Source organism: Ailuropoda melanoleuca, chromosome 8 (genome assembly GCF_002007445.2).
Source record: "Ailuropoda melanoleuca isolate Jingjing chromosome 8, ASM200744v2, whole genome shotgun sequence".
NCBI lineage: Eukaryota > Metazoa > Chordata > Mammalia > Carnivora > Ursidae > Ailuropoda > Ailuropoda melanoleuca.
Window position 1 is genome coordinate 69879420 of NC_048225.1, and position 22120 is coordinate 69901539.

The following is a 22120-nucleotide window of genomic DNA, read 5'->3' on the forward strand; positions in this document are numbered from 1 at the left end:
CAAGGCCCTGGGTTCATTCTAGTCCCATGTAACCACTCCCCGTTAGGTAACACAAACCACTTTAATCAGGCAAAAATAATCATTTTGCAACAAGGAAAACCATAGTTAGTAACGTGAAGCGATTTCTCTAAGATCAGAAATTGAGGTCATAGTTGGAGGGTCAGGCCTGGAGCCAGCTCTGCGGGTCCTGGGTGCTGGGCCCACTCCTGGGAGCTGGACGGTCGGGGGTAACCCCCCCTCGGTGCATCCGGGTTGGGTGTCCCTCGACAGAGCGTGTGGCTACCTGCCCTTCCTACCCACAAGGCAACTGGGGCTCAAGTGAGATTGTGCACTTGAGAGCTGCCTGACTACAGACACGCAGTCCACACTTGCCCCTTATTATCTCAGCCCCGTGAGCACACGCGCACTTTCTAAAGACGGGCAACGAGGCCACTTGTCAACGATGCTATCATGTAACCGTTGCACAATGTCCATTCCCAATGATGAACCGAAGCACGGAAAGTCACACTCTGAGTCACGAAGCAAACGTAGAGAATGTACCATCACCTTCCTTCATGTCGCTCTCCGTCCGTTTGAAGGCTTCGCCGTTGAGGTGCTCTGCTGGGAAACCAGTGTGGGGAAATGTAAACTCCTGCTCACTCGGAGTGCCCAGGTCTGCCTGGACACGTAGACGTGTCTGGAAGCAAGCCCTGGACACTGGGACCTGGGAAATCGCTGTCTTGCCTCTTACCAACCATTGGATCCCAGGCAAACCAGTTAGCCTCTGTGGGTCTCTGTTTCTTATCTCTTGAAGGGAGATCTTGGGGGTCACTGGGCTTACTTCCCCCCCCTTCACAGCAGAGAAGATAAAATGGCAGCATAGACTGGAGTGTGCCCTACTTTGTACCAAATCGGAGTTTTAATCCCAACCGCCTCTCTTACTGGCTGTGTGACTTTGGGCAAATCCCTTTACCTCTCTGATCATAGGTTTCTCTCTGTGGAAACTGGCAAGGACTGTCGTGGGAGTGACGCAGCCCCGTTTGGTCCGGCAGCTCCGTCCTGGCCCGCCTTTAGGATGGTTCCTTCCTGAAGCACAAGATTGTTCCTAGTGAACTGCTGTTTGGCCCCCCCAGAGTCCTCAGCCCAGATGTAGGCTGTTTGATGACACGGCCACTGATTTTATTGTGAACCCTAATTTCTCCAGCAAAGAAATGTCTTGAACTGGTCGTGAAGAAAGTGACTTTGAGCAGCAAGCAGGTGGCTGCTCGGTCTCCAACCTCAGGACTGACCTCCTGCTGCCCAGGGAGGGGGAGGGGAGGGGGGCTGGAGAGGCCTGATGTCACACGGCCCTACATAAGGGCCTCCTTTAGGCTCCTGCGGGCGGTTTGGAAGCAGCTGAGGAAGGAGTTAGGTCTCGGTTGTGGGATTTTTTTTTTTTAAGTCAGACACAGACACAGCTGTTGAGCAAAATGCAGACTCCACAGAAAACCCAGCGCCTCAGACCCTTCAAGCAAAGGAAGAGTTTAGGTGACGTTCTCAGAGTAGCTGTCTGGGTTGCCAGAAAGAGGGAAGAGGATACAGACTTCTCTTGCTATTTACTTATTCTTTTGTCTTTGAAATATTCACAGCAACCAGACAAGAGGAAGTTGCTGGAATCCGGGCAAAGTTCCCAAACAAGATCCCGGTAAGACTCCATTGTGCTTTTTGAAAAGGCGTATACCCTGTTTCTTGAGAAAATAAAAGAAAAAAAGAAAAAAAGTAACAAGAAGAAGGGGAAAAACCCACTGTCTCTCCCTGTTCTAAGTTTCTAAGATAGTGAGAGCTCGGAGTCATTCTCAGGGACCGACCCTCTTGACAGGTGATAGTGGAACGCTACCCCCGGGAGAAGCTCCTGCCTCCGCTTGACAAGACCAAGTTCCTGGTTCCTCAGGAGCTGACCATGAGCCAGTTCCTCAGCGTCATCCGGTAGGTGACAGAAGTACACGTCGGGGAGTGTGCTGGGCTTTTTCCGTTCGATTTTTTGGCTGGTTTGGTTTGGAGGATGGGGGCGTTCTGGAAGAGAGAGAAGATTTCCTCTGTGATTCACCTTTTAGATTCTGTGGTGCCCAGAAAAGAGGCTCTGAGAATTAATCGAACTTAAACAAGTGGGAGAACCGCACAGATAACAGGTGTAAGGAGAGTAAGAGCTGACAACTTTTCTAAGACGTTTCAGAGGTGGTCTTGGCTCTGGAACTAGTCCAGAGATCCTTCTTCCACTTGCTGCTTAAAACCCAGTCTGCATTTTCCCAGTAGAGACACAGTACCTTTAAAGTGTGTGTGCACTGGGGGAGTAGGGACCTCTCCAAAAGGCAAAGTCTCCCTGCGCTGCTCAGACCTTGGGAGGGAGGACAGGGACGGCGTCCCCAGATGTGCTCCTCCCTTGGGTTAAGGCACAGCAAAGAAAATGGGGCTATTTTTAAAGCTTAACAAGGTTAAGAAGTGTCCCCGACACATGGATTCAATAAAAATGATTTGGGAGTAATTCTTCATAGGGTTGAAAAGTCTGGAGAGGCCAACCCGTGCAAGAATGCCTTCAAGAATTCAGTTTGGGTGTGTGTTTGTCTCTGTCGTTTGTCTTGATGAGTTATTTAAGAACACCCTAATTTCTCCTCCTCAGGGAAGCTTGCGTGGGCCCCGCATGAAGGGACGTGGCTAAGGGACCGTGAGTTTAGGATTATATCCTCTCCCCTACCTCCCTCAGAAACAACCCCTTGAGTTCCAAGAGCCATTCTTCTCCTCCTTCCCACACAGGGGTCATCCCCCCTTTCCCACCAGCCCTGACCCCTCCCCATCCCATTGGTTCTCTATTCTTCCTGGGCTCTGTCTTTACCGCAGTGAACAGAACAGACAAAAATCCCTGCCCACAGCCTCCTCTCCAGGGGATGCCAAAGCCCTCACTGGAAGAGCATGGCGGGGCATCTGGTTGGCACAGTCGGTGAAGTGTCCAACTCTTGGTTTCAGCTCAGTTTGTGATCTCAGGGTCGTGAGATTGAGCCCTGTGCTGGGCTCCATGCTCGATGCAGGATCTGCATGGAATTCTCTCTCCCTCTCCCTCTCCCTCTCCTGCTCATGCCCTCTCTTTCTCAAATAAATAAATAAATAAATAAATAAATAAATAAATAAATAGAAAGAAAAAAAGAGAAGAAGAAAGAAAGAAAGAAAGAAAGAAAGAAAGAAAGAAAGAAAGAAAAGATAGCATGGCAAAAGATAGGAGGTAGGCATGCAGACTCTGGGAGCACAGTTCCCTGCAGAGCTGAAGGCCATGCGCCTGTCCCCGGCTCCTCCCATTTCCACTGCAGAGCACTTCTTTCACCCAAAGACACTCATACAATTGTCAATGCTGAAATCTTTAGGGTTATTTTGGGAGGGATTATCTGGTTGTAAAACTACTCAGTTTCCAGCCACCTACATCCCACAGACACATAGACGTAGCTCACCTGAAGGTTCAAGGCTTGGAGACCGGAGTGGGCGGCCTCTCCGAGCAGAGTGAACGGAAGCGTGCTGCAGGGAGACAGAGCCCTTACCTGGGCGTCCACGTTGTCATGTTGTCCTCCGCTCCAGGACGAGCCAGCCCTCAGAACGACCTTGACATTTACAGCTGTCCCACTGAACCTTGCTGCTTCTCCTTCTCCTTGAGATGGGGGGAGAGATGGCAGGAGGGAGGAGAGAGCAGCAACTTTCCAAAAGGTCATCCCAAGGTTGTTGAACAGTGAGGTGCTGGGAGATTCTGCTAATCACCTCTGTATGTCTGGGGTTGTACATACCTTGAGTTTCAGAGCAAAGAGGGACTTATTTGCTCCTCATTTTTGTGTTGGTATGTCTATCAGTTAATGACAGGATGGCCTCGCCCTTTTGGCCCACCTGGGAGGACGTCAGGTGTTTTCACCCTGCCGGGAATGAGTAGGGAGCCATTCAGTCTTCCTAAGTGTCATGATCCTGCAGGCCCCTGGGATGCTTCCCAGGCAGACTGGCTTAAAATTCCTGGGTGTGGAGGGGGCGCCTGGGTGGCTCACTCGGTTAACCTAACGTCTGACTTCGGCTCAGGTCATGATCTCAGGGTCGTGAGATCAAACCCCACGTCAGGCTCCGTGCTCAGCAGCGAGTCTGCTTGTCCCTCTGCCCCTCCCCCTGTGTGCACACACACTCTCTCTCACATAAATAAAATCTTCAAAAGAATCTCTGTGTGTGGAGTGCAGGCATTTGCTTTCAACAGGCCCTCCTGGGGAATTGTCCGGGTCGAGGACAATGTGCTCGAGTGCAGGGGGGGCTCCTTGGGTACACGTGTCTGCCGTGGACAAACAGAGGGAAGTCGGGCCGTGGGTCAGTTAACGTTTTCCCTTCCTGCCCCCCCTTTCTCCTCCCCCAGGAGCCGCCTGGTCCTTGGGGCCACTGAAGCCTTTTATCTGCTGGTGAACAACAGGAGCCTGGTCAGCATGAGTGTGACCATGGCAGAAGTCTACAGGGACTACAGGGACGAGGACGGCTTCGTGTACGTGACCTACGCCTCCCAGGAGATGTTCGGCTGCTCGGGGTCAGGGCGGACCCCGCCATCCTCTCCAGGGCGAGTCAAGAACCCGTCCTCTGATGCGTGGAGGGACGGCCCGCCTCCCGGGTGTGAGTGGCGGGCGGCCCAGTGAGCAGGGCTACCCCGCAGCGATGGGCCCCCAGCGCCACAGGAAGGCCTGGCCGCCCCTGTGTCTTTATGGGGCCCCCTGAGCTTGTGTGCTCGGAGACAGTGGGGTGGCTCTCGGGGATTCCGTGCCTGCTAAGTCTTTCCTGAGTAGGCAATGGTGAGCGTGTGTGATGGTTTTGTGCGGAGAGCTGGAGATGGATTTCACGCGTCTTCTGTGGGGGAAGCGGCAGGCCCCCGTGGGGCGGGATCCCACGTGTGCGCGGTCACAGGGAACCTTGGGCTGTGGACGGGTCCCTGTGGAGCCCCCTCGGAGCCGGTGTGATTCAGCTCATCTGGGAGCGGGGGGCTTCTCTGTGTCCTTACGAGATGATCCTTGCATTTCAGCGTTCGTCCGACTTGCTTATTTCCTCCTCGAGTGTGTTTTGTGTGTCTGTGCCGTACGGATTTATGCCAAAGGTGTGACTGCTCGATATAAAGTCATTTAACTCTGCATGTTTGCTACGTGCCCGGCCCCCCGTCCCGGTGCCTCACCAGAACCCTCTATGGCTAATTACACTGTGAGGAAACGGAGGCCCAGAAAGGTCACAGAGAATTTCCAAATTCACACCACAAGGTCTGCTGGGATGTGAGCCGGGGAGTCTGGCTTTGGAAGCTGCCCGCACTTCTCGCTCCGTGCGAGGTCCCCCATCTGAGAAGGTTAGTCTGTGAGTTCCAGCTGGCTGCCCGAGCCCCGGAGCCCAGGTTCACCAGCTTAGCCCATGGGGGAGACTTGTGAAGTGGGGAGCGCAGCAGAGCTTGGCAAACGAGGGACGGAGGGTGCTTGGCTTAAAAGCAGCAGCGCAGGGCTTTGCGGGGTGTTGGGTTTGAGCTGGATTTTGAAGCACAGATAGGAGTTTGTCTGGAAAGGAATTTTATCTATACTCAACGTACATTTACTGAGCACTTACTCAATGGTAAGCGCTATTCTAGGTCGCAGAAATACAACATTAGCCAAGACAGGGAAGGTCCCAGCCCTCAGGAGTCACCTCAGTTCCAGGGAGGGAAGAAAGACAATGTTCAAGATGAGTTTTGATGCTTGTAAGTACAATAAAGAAAAACAAAACGAAACAGAAGGTGATTAGCAGATTTAATCCTTTCTGTAGGATGGCCAGAGAGCTTCTGGGAGGGAAGAACTTGCACTTGGACCCGAAGGATGGCCAGGAGCCAGTGTGGAGGCTGAGCCTGGCAGCCAGGGAGGGAAGGTGGCCAAGCAGGTGCACACACCTGAGCTTTACCCCCAGAGAGGGTACCGGGGCGGTGGCCGCCGGGAAGGGGAGAGAGAAGTCAGGCAGGGGCCAGGTCTATAGGGTCCGCTTTGCTAAGATGTTTGGAGTTGGTTTTAAGGTCGCTAAGTGGGAAAGGAGAAGCATTCTAACTGGAGAGAGAGGCTCAGGGAGGGTGTGACCCCCCCAACTCGGTCCCCAGCATCACGGAGCTGGCCTGGGTCCTCCACTCACTCCCAGGATCCTTCTGCTCCAGGCTGCTTTTCCTGACTCATAGGCAGCCAGCCTGCCCTCTCTCCTGCCCCCGGCTGTCCTTTCCCTGCCCAGCTTGCCCGCTCTACGGCTCTACTCACTTCCTCTAACACCCACTCATCGCGTCCTCTTTGCCATCTGCCAAGTAAAACAGTGCCTCCAGACTTGATCTCGACAGATCCTGTTGCTTCACCTTGAGCGATGAATCTTCTTCCTGAATGAGTCCACGTCCCAGGATTGACTCTGAGCTTGATGACAGGTGGTTGGCCCTGGACAGCCACCTGACTGCTGGTGCCCAGGGCTGGTGCCCCTGCTCTCAGCCTTACCCACTTCCGTGCCCGCTCCTGAATCCAGCTTCTAAGACTATCATCATGCTGGGTCATAGTTGCATGAGCTGTTGTGTTCCATTCGGTCCCCAAGACCTTTCGCAATATGGCTTCCCTCCTGCGTCGACCTCTGGCTGCCTTGTTTGTGGTGGGCAGTGCTCGGTGTCCTGCTGCTGTCTAACCAACCAGACGAAATTCATAGGTGGCATAGAACCATCCAGCTTGTTTACACTCATGGCATCTGTGGGTAAGGGTTTCAGAGAGTGCTCAGGGCCACAGCTTGTCTCTGCTCTCTGACGTCTGGGGACTCAGCTGGGAGACTCGAAAGGCTGGGGGTGACTTCAACACCTGGGAGCTGGGATTATCCAGAGGCTTCTTCAGTCTCTCATCTGACCCCTGGGCCCGAACGACTCAAAGCTGGGCCCAGCCGAGACTGGAGGGGCTCCATGGGGCCTCTCTCAGCCTGGGTTCCCAGATGGCCGTCCCCAGAAGGAGCAGCGGGAGGTCATGCCCTCCAAGGAACCAAGATGGCAGCTGACCTCTCCGTAGGTGATGAATCTCAATTGATTTTGGTCGGGATTTTTTTTTCTTCTTTATTTTCTTCACATTTACTCAGATGCATAAAATTAATTGGCAATGTGTCCCTTGATAAAATATGACCACTTTTCTGTTATGGTATTCATCATTTCCTATTGGTTTTTATGAGTTCACAAAGTTGAGTAATTCACCCTTTGTATGCCATGGGTATTAAAATAATTACCCATTTCTTGTTGGTCCTGTTGATGGCAGTCTTTCTCACGTAGCTGCTTTTTATCCTTATGCAATCTTTTCCTTGTGGATTCTGAGTTCGTGCTCTCAGTAGACAGTCTCCCACCTGCACGATTATATACAATGTATACCCACCCTGTGTTTACTCCTAGGACCAAGGATTTCACTTTGTTTACATTTAAGTATTGGAACCAACTGGAATTTATTTTGACAACAGAAGAATGCATGCAGGTTCCATTTTTCCCAAATACCTAACCAAGTCTCGCATACGCTTTTAATAAATTATCTATCTATGGGCATTTGAATTTGCTGTGATTATGTGTTTATGTCTTATTACCGTAACAACGACAACAACAAATGCTTAGGAACAGTGGACTGTGACTTTCCTTCTCCGGCTTCCCTGCAGCTCCCAGGAGTGCTAAGCACATCTGGCTAACTGTTTGGTGATAAATTTGAGAAAATGCATTGTCAGTTTCAGAGGGAGATACTAGAATTATGGGATTGGCCATTAGTTGTTTCCACCGCGACCAGGTCAGGCAGGAAACCATTCTGGTTTTATTGCCTGTTTTCAGGCATTAGCCGCCCTCTCCCCACTCCCATAAGACCAAAGGAGGGCAGATAAAAACATACTTGCTTACGTCACAGCTAACGTATGGTCTAAAGCAGATCCAGTTCCGTTGCGTGCCTAGACCAGAGATCATCCCACTACTGTCTCCAGCCAGCTGACGTGGGCCTACTGCTGTAAATAAAGGACTTCTGGAATGAACGCCACCTCACCATTTCTTTACCATGGTCTCTGGCTGCTTCTGGGCTATAACGGCAGACTTGAGTATTTGGGATGTAGACCATAGAACATGCAAAGCCTAAAATGTTTACTATCTGACCCTTTACAGAACAAGTTTGCTGACCCCCTAGCCCAGGTTTACGCTAAAAACGTCATCAAGAGATCCTGGGGATAAATCACACAAGAAAGAAGTTTCTTTTCTTTGCTGTTGTTTTGGTCCTACGTGAGCTGGGAAGGAAAGAATTTCCCAGGCTGCTGGGCCCATTGATTTTGTGTGGTTAAGTCCTCGACTGAATGGAGACACAGAGAGTTCTCCACGGGTCAAAACGCGCTCTCCTCATCATGGCTCCTATTCGCCAGTCTCCTCTGGGCTCGCTCACCCTTCATTTGCCTCTGGTATACCGGTGGGGGATTTCTAAGAGTGAGTTGTTTCCTTTCAGTAACAAAAGAAACCAGTTTACACCTATTTCCCAGCAAACTCCCTCTAGATTAGGGGATCTCAGCTTTTCACAGCCGATGGGCCCTTCACACAAGCCTAGATTCGAGATTCAGGGCAGGACTTCCCAGCCCATGCACAACGGACGTTTGGGCAAGTAATTCTCCATGACACTGGCTGCCGTGGTATCATGGGGGCTAGCAGCACCCCAGCTTCTATGTACCAACACCAGCAGCACCGACCCCTCACCCCAGGAGTGACACCAAAAAGCCTCCAGGGATCGCCAAATGTCCTCTGGGGGGTGAAATTGCTCCCTGCTCAAAACCATAGCTCAAGCCTCCTCTAGACCCAACGTGTGGTCTATAGACAAGCAGGTCAGCCTCACCCAAGAGCTGGTTAAAAATGCAGATGTTCAGGGCTGTCTCCAGAACTACTGATCGGAATCTACAATTTATCAAGAGCCCCCATGTGATACGTAGGCACATTCAGTCTGAGAAGCACCGGCCTCGACACTCTGGGTAGTAACACCCCCACGCTGTCTCCTCCGTCCTTGGAAAGTGCAGAAATTGTGTTTCACCCGTACCCCTCCAGCTTCCACTGTGTGAGCACACACCTTGGCCCAGCACCGTATGTGGAGACAGTGTGGAGTCCTGGAAGGGCCGGGACTTTGTCGTCAGACAAACCCAGGTTCGAAAGAAGAGTCTGTCCCTGTGGGTTTGGGGGATTATTTATGTCCGTGTCCTCATCCGAAAAAATTCTCGTTTGTGCATCAGAACATGAAACCCTCCTGAGCAGGGTACTGCCGAAAAGATCAGCACTTTTCGTATCAGAGTTTGCAGATCACGTATGTAAGTTTCTCACAAGTGATGAGATCAAAGGCAGCGAGGTTCCCAGGAACAGACCATACATTCCAGGAGCGGCTTCCTCGACCCTATGAACTCCAAGGAATTCGGAGCCTAAGGGACTCTGCGGGCATTCGAGGCAGAGCTGTACCACCAGGTACCACCAGGTGGCGCCAACACCACTTGGTTAGATTCGGCTAAGCAGTTCGCGGCTAATCAACAAAATCCCCCCATTTTAAAGTTCCTAATGGGGTAAAGGAAGCTTCTGGAAAGGCTAGCTCTAGCCAAAGGGGAAACTGGACAAAACTGTCGGGGGATAACAGACAGAACATGAATTATGTGTTTGACCTGAACGCTAGTTAGCCCACAGGAAAGAACTGCCCAGACCTTAAAGTGACAAAACAGCAGAAAGGAAAGCAAGGTCCTCCCCACTCCTGGTGCTGCCATGGCAACCAGTCATCATACAGGCATAAATGGCCCAGAGGGATGCTGAGAGCAGGGCTGGAGAGTGAGGACCACAGACCACCATGTGCGAAAGAAGTCAAGAGAAGGATAAAAGCAGAGAATTTGTAGTAGCAGAAATAAAACAAGTCCCAAATGGTATTTTACCTTTATTTGATGCCTTTTATTAGAAGAATAAATATTATTCCTCCCTGAGCACCTAGTTCAGAGAGCTCAGCCACCCCCATGTTCTCAGGCACTGAACAACGGTATTGGAATGGCTTTTCAGTTACCAAGACTGGACTGACACTTATAAATCAGCAGTGTAGACCTCTGGGTCAACAGGAAACAGAAATCTGAGTGGGAGTGGGAGGGGTCAGTGGGCATGAATCTCCCTTAAATTGATTCAATTTCCATGATACCTTGGAAGAGGTGCTTCTCGTGGGGAATAAAGGATGTTCATTCACTGAAAATGACCAGCCCCAATCATAAAACAATATGGCCAGTGTCTTGTGAATGTGTCATGGTTCCCTCCAGGCACAGCATCCTTTTGGAAGCTACCCCTCGCTTTGGCCCTCAAAGACACTGCCTTTTCTCCTCGTTCCATGTCTTTGTCACTTCCTGCCCGACGTTTCACGTACCAGCTCATCCTTTCTTGCTTGTGCCCCATTTTTATGATCTTTTAAACATTTCAGTGTCGTTGCTCATGTTGTTTAATGCCTGGAGTGTCCCTCCCTCGAGGGATGAACTCTTCCAACTCAACCTTCAAGATTCAAGGCAGCTGCGTGACTTGGTTCTGTGCTCAGTCCATTTTATCAATGACTCTTGTTTGAGAGCTACAGTGACCCTAGAACTCATAGTCAATATTCACGTAGACCTTGAAAGATACTTACTATCGTTATTATTCCCATTTTAAGGATGAAGACACTGAGGGTAAGAAAAGTCAAGTCGAGTTCTAAAGGCACAGAGCCAACAAATCTGCAGCTCAGACTCACATCTGTACCGTCCTGTGTTCTCAGCATTGCATTTGTTGTTTATCCAAAATTCAAATGTGTGTCCTCTGTTTTTATTTCCTGTGTCTGACAACCCCATGTGTGGCTCTCATATGGGCTGTGGATAGCCTTGTCCCTTGGGACTCTCTCTTTGCATGTAAGTTTTCAACAAATGGAACTATACCCAGCTTCTGGGTCTCGAACTTTCCATAGGGTGTTCTCCACTTTGATTCACTGGAAAACGTCAACTTAGTTTTAAAACCAAAGTCAACTGGCCTCTGCTACCCCAACGGCTATTTCCCCCTGTCCTTCTTGCACACACATCATGTGCATACCTTTATTATTCCACCATATCTTGATTATGGTGACTAGGACCTTGCCTAGGAGAATCAGTGTGAACTAAGACTGCATGTGTGAATTAACAAATACGGGAATGAACGAATAAATCGTTACGAAGACAATGAACATACTCTTAGCTTCCTTGTATTTACTCTTTCAAATAGATTCCTATTCATTTGGGGAAAACAGGGTGGTCGTTAAAATACAGAAACATGAGTGAGGACACTGCGTAAGTAACAGCCCTGGATTTTGGTGTCCAAAGTACATTCAGAGAAATGACTAACAAAAAAACAGATATTTAAATCATGAAATCAGATCAAACAAAGGGGAAAGCAGTGAATAACCACAATGGTTTTAGTGTTCATACCGTACACGCTCAGGTTTTCTGAGAAGTTCTGAAGACGTCTCAGAAAAAGTGATTTTTAGGGCTGAAACCAGAAGAAATTACCCAGGTGGGTGTGGAGTGGGGAGAAGGGTGGCTCTGTGTGTAGGGGTGGGGGTGGAGGTGGGGAGAAGGGTGGCTCTGTGTGTAGGGGTGGGGGTGGAGGTGGGGATAGAACAGAGACTATTTTCTTTATTCTTTAGGAATAAATAAAATTTATTTGCCCAGTTGACTTTTATTTATTCTAACAGGTCTAAGGATGACTTGACTCACAGTTACCTGAGCAATTGATTCTTCAGGACTAATTACATTAAAATTGGTTTTTAAATTAGATTTGGAAACTCCAAATCCCTTCTATCAGAGAAGCCAAATCTTCGGGTGTAGGACGTTGGCACAATTGTGAAGACATTTGCTGAATGGCCCTTTAGTGACTCTTCCCCTACACTCTGGGGGAGCCCGACTTGAGAAGAGTCACTTAGACTGTCACATAAGATAGAAAGTTCTCTCTCTCCAGCTACAGGTCTCAGGGGCCCTGTTAAGTCCTGATTCAAGGGGGGCCATTCCTTAAATGACCTTGATGTTAAATCTATGGCTTTTACCCTCAACCTCCGGAAAACTACCACTGCCCCCAGAGCAGCTGCGGACATCCCTCTGTCTGCTCCCAGCCTTCTACTGAGCCACGAGAGCTCGGGACCAGCCCAGAGTTCAGAGCCACAGAGAAGCCCCAGCTGGCTGGGGCTGCACCCCCACCTCGACTGGGTCATTTGTTTCCACTGGGAGACATGGAAACCAGAGGGACCGAATGATCTCGAATATAATTTGGGAGCATTGCGTGCGTCTCAGGACCATTATAAATATTTTTTGTCATCTTGACTCCCAGACAAACTGATTCAGTTTAACTTAGTTTCAGCCGATGTGGCACCCTCGGTTTTCTGGTGACCAGTAGATACTTGACACAGAGCTAAAAATCGCTCAGGTAACTGTGAGTCCAGTCATCCTTAGACCTGTTAGAATAAATAAAAGTCAACTGAGCAAATCTGAAGATCTAACTGGAATTATTAAATGATTCCTGAATCGGGCAGCATCCCATCCAGCAAGTAGGGGGGAGCACTGCTGAGCCGCAGGAAGAAAATGGTTTTTAAAGGAAGAGAGAGGGCGCCTGGGTGGTTCAGTCAATGAAGTGTCTGTCTTTGGCTCAGGTCATGATCCCAGGGTCCTGGGATTGAGTCCCACATCGGGCTCCCTGCTCAGCGGGGAGTCCGCTTCTCCCTCTGCCTGCCGTTCCCCTGGCTTGTGCTCTCTCTCTCTCTCTGTCAGATAAATAAGTAAAATCTTAAATAAAGAAGGGCAGAGAGAGGGCATGACAAAGAAAGGCATTGATTAGTATGGAACGCACTGTTGAGGCGAGGCTGCCCTCCTCAGGGGAGGGGTCCCTCGGGGGTCACCTGCTGGTGTTGACCGGGGAGCTCCAGCGTGGCTGGTTAAAGGCCCCACTTGTGGAGAGATCGAGAGTGCGGGTAGGGGAGGTATCAGACCTTGGTTTACCGACATGCAGCCTTAAGACCAGTCGCAGCGTTTTGGTCTGTGGTTTTCTGCCTCGCAGACCGTGCCGTGCGACCTGAGTCTGAGAACGAGGGGGCCTTGCACCGGACGAGCCAGCCCCGACGGGACCTCCGCCGGCACCCACAGACGGAGGGGGAGAAAGCAGGCCAGGGAGGTGGGCCCCTGCTTGGAACGAGTCTCTACAAGTGACATAGGAAGCCAGTTCCAGGAGAAACGGGGTTTCTGCGAAAGCTCCAGGACTCAGCCAGCAGGGGTGCCTTCATGCTGCCCTTCTCCCGGGGGCACGGCATCTGTGCGACGGGCGCTGTGGGGAACCCAGGAGGCCGTGTGTGGGCCCCACGGGGACAATCCTGGGCAGTACCATACTCCACTCTACAGAGAATATTGTTTCAAGTTTGAGGACCATCCCACTGTTTGGTTTCGTTTTGTTTTCTTAGCACTTTCCATCGGGTTTGCTTTTGAAACAGAGGTTGCAGTCGTCAGGGGTAAGGGATTGAGGGACACAGAGTGTTAGCCCTCACTGGGTGTGGTCAGTAAAGCAGATGAAATGAAAGTGGAATCATAATCAGGGCTCCTTCAGGAAAATGGTCTCATTCCCCCCAATCAGATTAGCTCATCTGTAGTCTTCCCGAAAAGTCGGAGACCTAAGACACGCTTGGAACACAGCACAATGAAATGAAATTTGAAACCAGTTTTTAATGTGAAACGGTGCAAGCTCTCCTTGTAGTTGGACCCCCCCCCCAGAGACCCCACATCTCCCACACTGGCCTCTGTTGGAGTCTGGGGAACGTCTTCTATTCAAGTTTAACGAAGAGAGCAAAGCTCACTTCAGTCCTGCTGAATGCGCTAAGTACGCGGACGACCTGAGTAAAGAGAAAGGCATTTGAAGCTTCAGTAATAAAGGGACGAAGCAGGTTTGCACTTGGAAAGCAGTGCGTGAGGGTATCCCTGACCCGGCGGAGGGAGGCCCTTGACTTGTTTGGGTTGGTTGGTTTCCAGTCTTGCTGAGATAGAATTGACGTAATAACCTTGTATTAGTGTAAGGTGTACAGCCTAACGATCTGATGTACGTAGATATTGCAGAACGAGCACCCCAGTACGTTCAGTTACCGTCCACCACCTCACAGTTCCGACCTTTCCTTTCTTGCGATGAGAGCTTCCAAGATCTACCCTCTCGGCAACTTTCCTGTCTGCAGTTCAGTCCTGCTAACGACAGTCGCTGTGTGTCCATGGCGCCCCCAGGACTCACCCGGTAACTTTCCAGCTGTACCTTTGTACCTTTTGACCCCCTTCACCCGTTTTGCCCACCCCCCAATGTCCCGCCTCTGGCAACCAACAAGGTTAATGTGGTTGATTATGTTAAAGCTTAATTTGCTTCTGGCTTAATTGTTTGGAGCTCATATACAATAATAATTTAAAATCTTAACGTTAAAAAGGAACAGGCCCCAGATGGAGTCACTTTTGCTAAGATCCAGCAAGACGCAGTACCTAATTTAACTGCTTGTCAACCTCCCCGGGAGGGAATCTTACACCAATCAGCCTGGAATTTCTCCATCAGCCGCGAAGTCACCTGCAGAAGACCTCCTGTTCTTTCCCTTAAGGGAAAGTGACCTCGCCTGGAACATTCCTTTTCTGTTGCTCATAACTCCTTGCCCCACCTTCTTTTCTATAAAAACCTTCCATTTTGTACAGCTCCTCAGAGCTCCCTCCTACTTGCTCGATGAGCTGTTGCCTAATTCACGGATTACTTAATAAAGCCAATGAGATCTTCAAATTCGCTCAGCTAAATTTTTGTCCTTTAACACAAATATGGAAGAATATGGAACGCTTACTGACAGCAGGGAGCCAGGCATTGTGCTCTTCCCGTGAAAGGTTTTGTGTAAGCCTCGCCATATTCTCACGACACGAGCACAACCATGACCCTCATTCTAGTGACGAGGAGATCGAGAGGCAGCATATTAAGAACGGCCACCAGGCAGCTAAGAGAAAAACAGGACTGAACGCAGCTTGGGCAGAGCCAGAACACGGTCTCCATCACAAACAGCCCTAGTCCTCACCAGCAGGAGTCCTCGATCCCAGTCACACCGCACACACCTTGACCTTCCCCAAACTGACCCAGCCCCTGCTGCCCCCTGCCTTGTTACCAGCACACCCTCTGTCTGAGTTGCCACCATGCTGGCCCGGACTCCCGGCCTCGAGCAGAGGCTGTTTTTAGGCAACAGGCTCGAGCCACGTAAACTGGAGCCAGGCAAGAGTCCACGGCGCCCACCGAGCGGACGCAAACAGGCCCGCTAAGTGACCCACTTCAACACAGCCGCGACCCTAAGTGACCAGTTACAACCAGGCGCAGTTCCCGAGATTACCAAACAAGGGAAAATTCCATACATTCCCACACTCCCTCACTCCCCCCTATAACTATAGCCCTCACCACCGCCTCCTCGCAGACTGTCTCTCCTCCCATCCTGCCTGCCGCTCCCTTGTGAGGCCTTCAATAAGCTTCTAGCTTTGTCCTGCCTTCGGTGAACTCTTCCACGGCCCGCACCTCCGGCCTGCACGTGATCAGGATCCCGCCACCTTCCCTGGATGGCGCGCCCACTCAGTCCTCCTGAGTCCACACATCTGCGGGAGGTGCGGGGAGGGTGCTTGGGAACCTACATGTCCAAATTTAAGGGGTCTTGCTCTTAAATTCACAAACTTTCAAAATCCTAACAGTAATCTACCATTTAAAGTAAATTTTTAAAAATTGTGTTTACCTCGGTTTCTCCCACTAGCCCCTGCTTTCTTCACGGGCAAGAGCATTATTTGGTATCCCTGGAGCCTAATGCAAGTTGGCACTAAGGAGCTGTGACTCCCTCATTTCAAAACACTCCCACGATTCTTAGTTACACACTAGAGAAACCCCAGCTTCTGTGGAGTGTTATACAAGGTCCTCAGGGATCTAACCACCTGCCTCACCTTGGTTCTTGGGCCCCTACCTCTTACGCCAGAAGCTACAGACAGATCTGATTTATGTTTTGCAGCCTTTCGTCACATGTGGCTGGCACCCTGGGCATCCAGCGTGCTTCAGCAAATACGGCTTCTGCACGTGGCTTTCACGATAACCTGCGTGTAGCTGAGTCCTAGCTCAGGCTGAACATTCCTCAGACCTCCGCAGTCCTATCCTCATCAGTCCTCTTCCACGGACACTCTGAATTAGCCCAAGACAACCAAGCTCCTTGCCCTATATTTGCCCCACAAAGGCGTAGAGAAACACCAGCTGGGCCTACCTGGCCACCTTTCCAACAGCGGGAGCAGACGTTTGGGGCTGTGAAAACCAGATTTATTTATTTATTTGGATATGGGACTGACTATGGGCCTTTGGGAACTTTTCTAAATCCCAGCGCCCATTTTTAGCATCTTTAGAGACATACACTAATGTAAGTGCATGGCACAGAACTGGAGTCTGCACAGTGCAGTCTGGGATGTCCGATCTCGCGCTAACTAGCCTGTCCGGGCTGCAGCTGACAGCTGCCACGCTTCACCAGACATCGCTCATTTCAAACCATTTTGCCTTGAGCAGGCGTCAACAGACGTTTCTCCAAAGGGTCAGACAGCAAATATTTTAGGCTTTAAGGTCTCTGCCACCGTTCTGCCACAACAGCGAGAAAGCAGCCGGGGCCACCGGTAAATGAACAGGCGCGGCTGTGTGCCAACAAAACTTTATTTCTGGACTCCAAAATTTGACTTTAAAATAATTTTTCACATATCTTGAAATGTCATTCTTCCTTAGATTTTACTCCCCCCGCCAACCGTTTGAAAACCTAAAAACCATTTTTAGCTTGCAAGCTGGACACACGCAGGCGCCAGGCTGATGTGACCCACAGGCCACAGGTTGCCGAGTCTGACCTGGATGAGAGGCTCTGCTGCGGCATTCACCAGCCTCCTTGGAAGGTTTGTTGTACAAGACTGTCAGTCTCACCTGGGCGGGAGCCTGAACATTCCTAGCAGGTTCCAGGGGATCTGTTACTGCAGGACCGGCAACCACACACTCTGAAACCTCCGGCCTAGAACTGGAGAACAGCCGCTGTCCCACTGCATCAAGCCCTGCTGACAGTCCCTGTTGTGTGGAGACTTGCAGGTGTCATCTCCCCCTTGAATCAGCGGTGACAGGTCTAGAACATCAGGGCCGGCGTCCATCAGAGGTGCCCTGGGGCAAGAGGGAGGCAGACGGAGAGACTGACACCTGGGCCGGGCAGCAGGCAGAGAGCAGAGTAAGACTCGAACTCTGGGAGAGTCCGAGACCCCAGGAGGGCCAGAGAAGAGGCCACCTAAACCTGGTGGGGGCACCTGGGGGGCTCTGTCGGTTAGTGTCTGACCCTCGATTTTGGCTCAGGTCATGATTTCAGGTCTGGAGATCAAGCCCCATGTCGGGCTCTGTGCTGAGCTTGGAGCCTGCTTCAGATTCTCTGTCCTGCCTCCACTCCCCCGACCCCCACTCATGCATGCTTTCTCTTTCTATCTCTCTCTTAAAACAAACAAACAAACAAACAAACAAACAAACAAACAAACACCCTGTGTGGGCTTGGGTCTTGGGTGCTGGATTCCAGGAGCCCCAGCCCCAACAGGAAGGAAAGGATTCTAGAGGGTGAAGGGCCGGGGCTGAACTCCCTTTAATCTCTGCAGAAACTCCACCAGTGACCAAAGAAACCAGGGCTGTGAAACAGAATCCAAGTGGCTTTTGGGGTTGTTTTTAAATAGTGTTTGATATAGGTTTTACTTTGTGGTTATTTTCTGTCACCAAAGTGCTTTCACGGTGGTGTGGGATCCGAGGAGCTGTGTATCTGAATCCTTGGACCGCCACATGGGTGTGTGTGACCTGCCCAATCTCTCTGTGATCTAGACTCCCATTACTACCATAAGGGAGAAAAAACGTTTCCCCTACTCCTTTTAGGTTCAGTCCATGAGGGCCTGCAAATTAAGGTGACAAAAGATGTATCAACAAGAGAAAAGACACACAACTAACATAAATAAAAAGATTTATTTATTTATTTTAGAGAGAGAGAGACGGAGAGAGAAAGAGACCATGGGGGGAGGGACAGAGGGAGAGAATGTCAAGCGGACTTCCCACTGACCATGGAGCCCGATTCAGGGCTGGATCTCACAACCCAGAGATCACGACCTGAGCTGCAACCAAGAGTAGCGTGCTTACCCGAAAGAGCCACCCAGGCGCCCCGAGAAACACGGTTTTTATTCATATTCATGTGCAGGGTTGTTCACCTGAAGGAAGGTGTGGTTAGACTCAGGATTTTTACCGAAGGAAAGGAATGATAAATTACTCAAGGGATGACAAATTGGCAAAGGGACCAGGAGATACATGGGGAAACTGATGGAAGACAGGGGTTATTTTAGCAAGGTTTGTTCATGAAACTCCTCTTTCCTCTCTGGTGGCAAGAGTTGCTGTCCTCCTCCCGGTACAGAGGACAACCTCACAAAGGGAAGCAAGCCCTGCTTTTAGGCAGATAAGGGGTGGGCAGAGAATTGTTCCTGCATCTCTCTCTCTTTTTTCTTTGAAATGAAAGGGGGTGGGAGGCAGAGGCAGAGAGAGAATCTTAAGCAGGCTCCCCGCTGAGTGCAAAGTCCTACCTGGGGCTCGATCCCATGACCCGGAGATCATGACCTGAGCCGAAAGCAAGAGTCAGAGGCTTCACCAACTGAGCCCCCAGGCGCCTCCTGCATCTCTTGATTGGCAGTTGCCTTCAGCTCAAAATAACCCTTCCACCCAGGGTGGTGCACCGGGATCTCCTCTACCATCGTCGCTGGTTTGTGAGCCCGCCTGCTGGGACGTGAAGAGTGCTTCCCTTCCTTGCTCTGCGACGTGAGTGAAGTTACTTAAAATTCCCCATGTCTCAGAAACCTCATTTGTCAAAAATGCTGATAAAAATAGCTGTTGCCCCACAGACTTGATGGAGATGTAGTGAGTAAGGTGTGTAACGAACTCACACTAGCGCTTAACGAAGATTGAGCACCGACTAAGCAATAGCTACGGCTCTGAGCTGGCTGGCTTGCTGGGTTCCGCGCCCTCGGCAGCCTCACAGAGCTCTCACCAAGGCAGGCTTTACTTTCCGTTAGTTTTTTAGAAATTCCACCTTGTCCCTCTAAGGAGCTGGGGTAAGACTCAGTGGGAAGGACTTCAGACTAGCCTGAAGGTGTAAGTCCGGTCAGGCCGCTCCACCAGCTTTCATCCTTCAGGGTTCCCGCTGCTGACATTAAAGCTCAGCCCGTGACTTTGGCGACAAGGCCAGACGTGGCCTGTGGAGGAGCGTAGCAGAATGTGACACCACAAAATACGCCACCTGGGCATACTGACGGTTTTGGGATGCAGGCACTTGGAAGATAGCAAGTGCTGTTCGGAGAGGGTTTCTCTGAACTCCCCTCATCTGCATAAGGACAGATCCTCCAAAGGGGACCAATCATCCTAAGTCCCATCCCTAGGAGTTTCAACAGCCTGAGAGGATAAGCTCTTAACCACAGCAGAGGAGACTGCAGTCCTCACCACACCCAGACAGCTGAGTCACAGACTATCATACCTCCCATCTACTCTTCTGAGGGACCAGTCACCGTCCCTAAAAATCATTTAGTTTCCCCTAAGAAGCCTACATCCCTCTCTCCTTTCCCCGTTAAGATGGTTTTGAAGTCTGGTCTCTAAGCTACCTCAGGGAATTTGCTCATTTTTTCCCTGGGTATCTCCCATATGGCATACACATGTTGTAGGGGAAAAGGTTTCTTTCTTGCCTTCTAGGATCTTCGAGTGGTCCAGTAATTAAATTGACATAAGACAGATTAACAGGAGAAAAACAAAATTTAATTTTAGTACCTATGTACCAGAGCCCCATAAAAACAGAAGACTCAAAGAAGCGACCAGGGCGGGAAGCTTTCATATCCTTCAGAAAAAGAAAATAAATTTGCTAAGAATTGACAAGGCAGAGGGGTTGGACTTGGGGTAGAAATTGGTGAAGAATTAACTGGTTTTTTTTATACGGCCTTCTCAGCCCTGAATTCCCATCTCTGGTGACAAGGATGCCTCCTACCCTCCTGGTGCAGGGAGGTCACCTTTCCCACGGGCGATTCATCTGCTGTCGGGGGACAACGGAAGGTCAGAGTCGTTTTTGCACCAGCTGATTCTTAAGAACTGTTAAATCACTGTAGTCAACGTGCCAGTGTGGGATGACGTGTCCTGCACCCCTACACCATCACTGAACTTCTTGTTCTCTTGTTAATCTCTCTCTTATTACAGGGCTCTCAGTCAAGAACTCAGAATGGAGGGAACTCATTCCCCCCAACACCTGTGTCCGTCCACTTCTTCAGGCTGGTGTTGTACTGTTCCCTTCTTTGCTCATTGCATGTGGTTCACTCTTCCTATTCTCTCCTCTTTCCCTGACCCAGCCCAGCCTCTCTGGGCACCCCGCATCCTCTCTTATAGCCTTTGTCACCATTGGGGGTCAATTCCCATTTATGAGTCGTGTGTTTCATGTCTGTCTAAATTTAACTGGATAGTCATCAACCCTGAATACCCAACATCTGGCACAGTTCCTAGCATCCTACAGACACTTGGGAAAATATGTGTGGAATAAATAGGAGACTCTCAGTGGCCAAGGAAGTCATCCGAGAACGTCCCACAATACAGAACTTGTTGGAGCTGCTAAGTTGGTGAGAAGGCACTGGCGAGCTACATTTACTAACAGGTGCTACTGTTCACTGAATGCCTACTGTGCACGCAACAAGCACTGACTGAGCGCCGACAGGGCAAAGCTCTGGACTTGGCCCTGGGCCACAGCAACATACACAACAGCCAGGCGGCTAGGTGGCTCAGTCAGTTAAGTGTCTGACTCTTGATTTTGGCCCAGGTCCTGATCTCAGGGTCAAGAGATTGAGCCCCTGGTAGGGCTTTGCACTTAGCGGGGAGCCTGCTTAAGATTCTCTCCTCCTCCTTCTTCCCCTCCCCTCACAGTCTCTCTTTCAAAAATAAACAAACAAAGGAGTCAGAAAGCCCCGCCCTCATAAAAGCCACAGGCACAGATGCTCTAATTATTTTGTTGCAAATTTGTATTTTGATAGAGTTCAAATGGACAGCTAAATTGCAAAAATAATACAATACCCTTTACCAAGATTAGCCAATTGATTTCATTTTACCCATTTTGAGAGAAGTTTTTTTTTTCAATGTTAAACCTTATTAAGTAAAGTTAAAGAAATTTTGGTAAAGGAGAATTTGGGAGTTCAAACAAGCCTGCAATACTTAGCACCACAGCCATTTGCCGTGGACTGTTTTATTCCTTTTTGCCCTCATCGTGAGTCACGGAGCTGACCGTATGGCCCACAGAATGGGTGACTGCACACTCAGCATGGTGCTCAAGGAATGAGTTAATAATAGTGGAGCGTGTTTTAATAACCTCTGATGAAAGATGTCACGCAGAACTAGAATACACTATTCCTTTTCCCTCTCTCAAGCTCACAGCTGTGACCGACTTCATTTCTGTGACAAGGATTAGCTCATATTTTCCCTCGCCTGGTTTCCATTTCCCTCACAGTGGGACCTTGCCCTCGTCTCCCTGTACAATTGCATCATTTGTGAGCGCCGTGAGAGATCTGGAGGTTGTGTTTTCCTTTATGAGGACTTTTTTTGCCTTCCTCATCTCGGCAGTGAGATGTTCTCAGCTGATTGACAATTCAGATGCCCTTTGGTCTATATTCAAATGAAACTCTTTGAACGTCCCTCGCTGCTTTTCACCTAACACTGTATCTAACCCAACCCACGTGCCACAGGATGCCAGGGGTTTCCGTTCTCACTGGGGTCGGTGGACGCCCCTGGAGTGGTGTGGTCCACTTTCCTGCAGGCGGTATGCAAACCCTACCCTCACCCCTCAGCTGGCTGAAGTACTTTCGGACAATTCACGTTCACCTCTTTAGGTTTTTTAAAAATCTCTTAGCCCTTCTGAAGTGTATGGCCAACTGCTTCTCAGGCATTCCTCAGCCCTAAGAAGTTGAGTAAAACGCTGTGTAATTGCAGAACAGTGGACTATATCCAGCTTCGAGAAGACTCCGGGCT

The 22120-nt window shown here is 50.1% G+C and overlaps 1 protein-coding gene across 1 annotated transcript; it reads left to right on the top strand.

Annotated features, from left to right (window-relative positions):
• Positions 1-1378: 1378 nt before the first annotated feature.
• On the top strand, positions 1379-7546 carry MAP1LC3C (microtubule associated protein 1 light chain 3 gamma). The gene is made up of 4 exons (XM_019798894.2): positions 1379-1506; positions 1608-1663; positions 1838-1944; positions 4385-7546. Exons 1-4 carry the CDS (start codon positions 1449-1451, stop codon positions 4653-4655), a joined length of 492 nt encoding a protein of 163 aa, XP_019654453.1. The 5' UTR covers positions 1379-1448; the 3' UTR covers positions 4656-7546.
• The last annotated feature ends 14574 nt before the right edge of the window (positions 7547-22120 follow it).

Coding starts and splice junctions, on each gene's coding strand:
- MAP1LC3C (XM_019798894.2), top strand. CDS start 1,449: ATGCAGACTCCACAGAAAACCCAGCGCCTCAGACCCTTCAAGCAAAGG. Junction 1,507..1,607: donor CAAGCAAAGGAAGAGTTTAG/GTGACGTTCTCA, acceptor AAATATTCACAG/CAACCAGACAAGAGGAAGTT. Junction 1,945..4,384: donor CAGTTCCTCAGCGTCATCCG/GTAGGTGACAGA, acceptor CTCCTCCCCCAG/GAGCCGCCTGGTCCTTGGGG.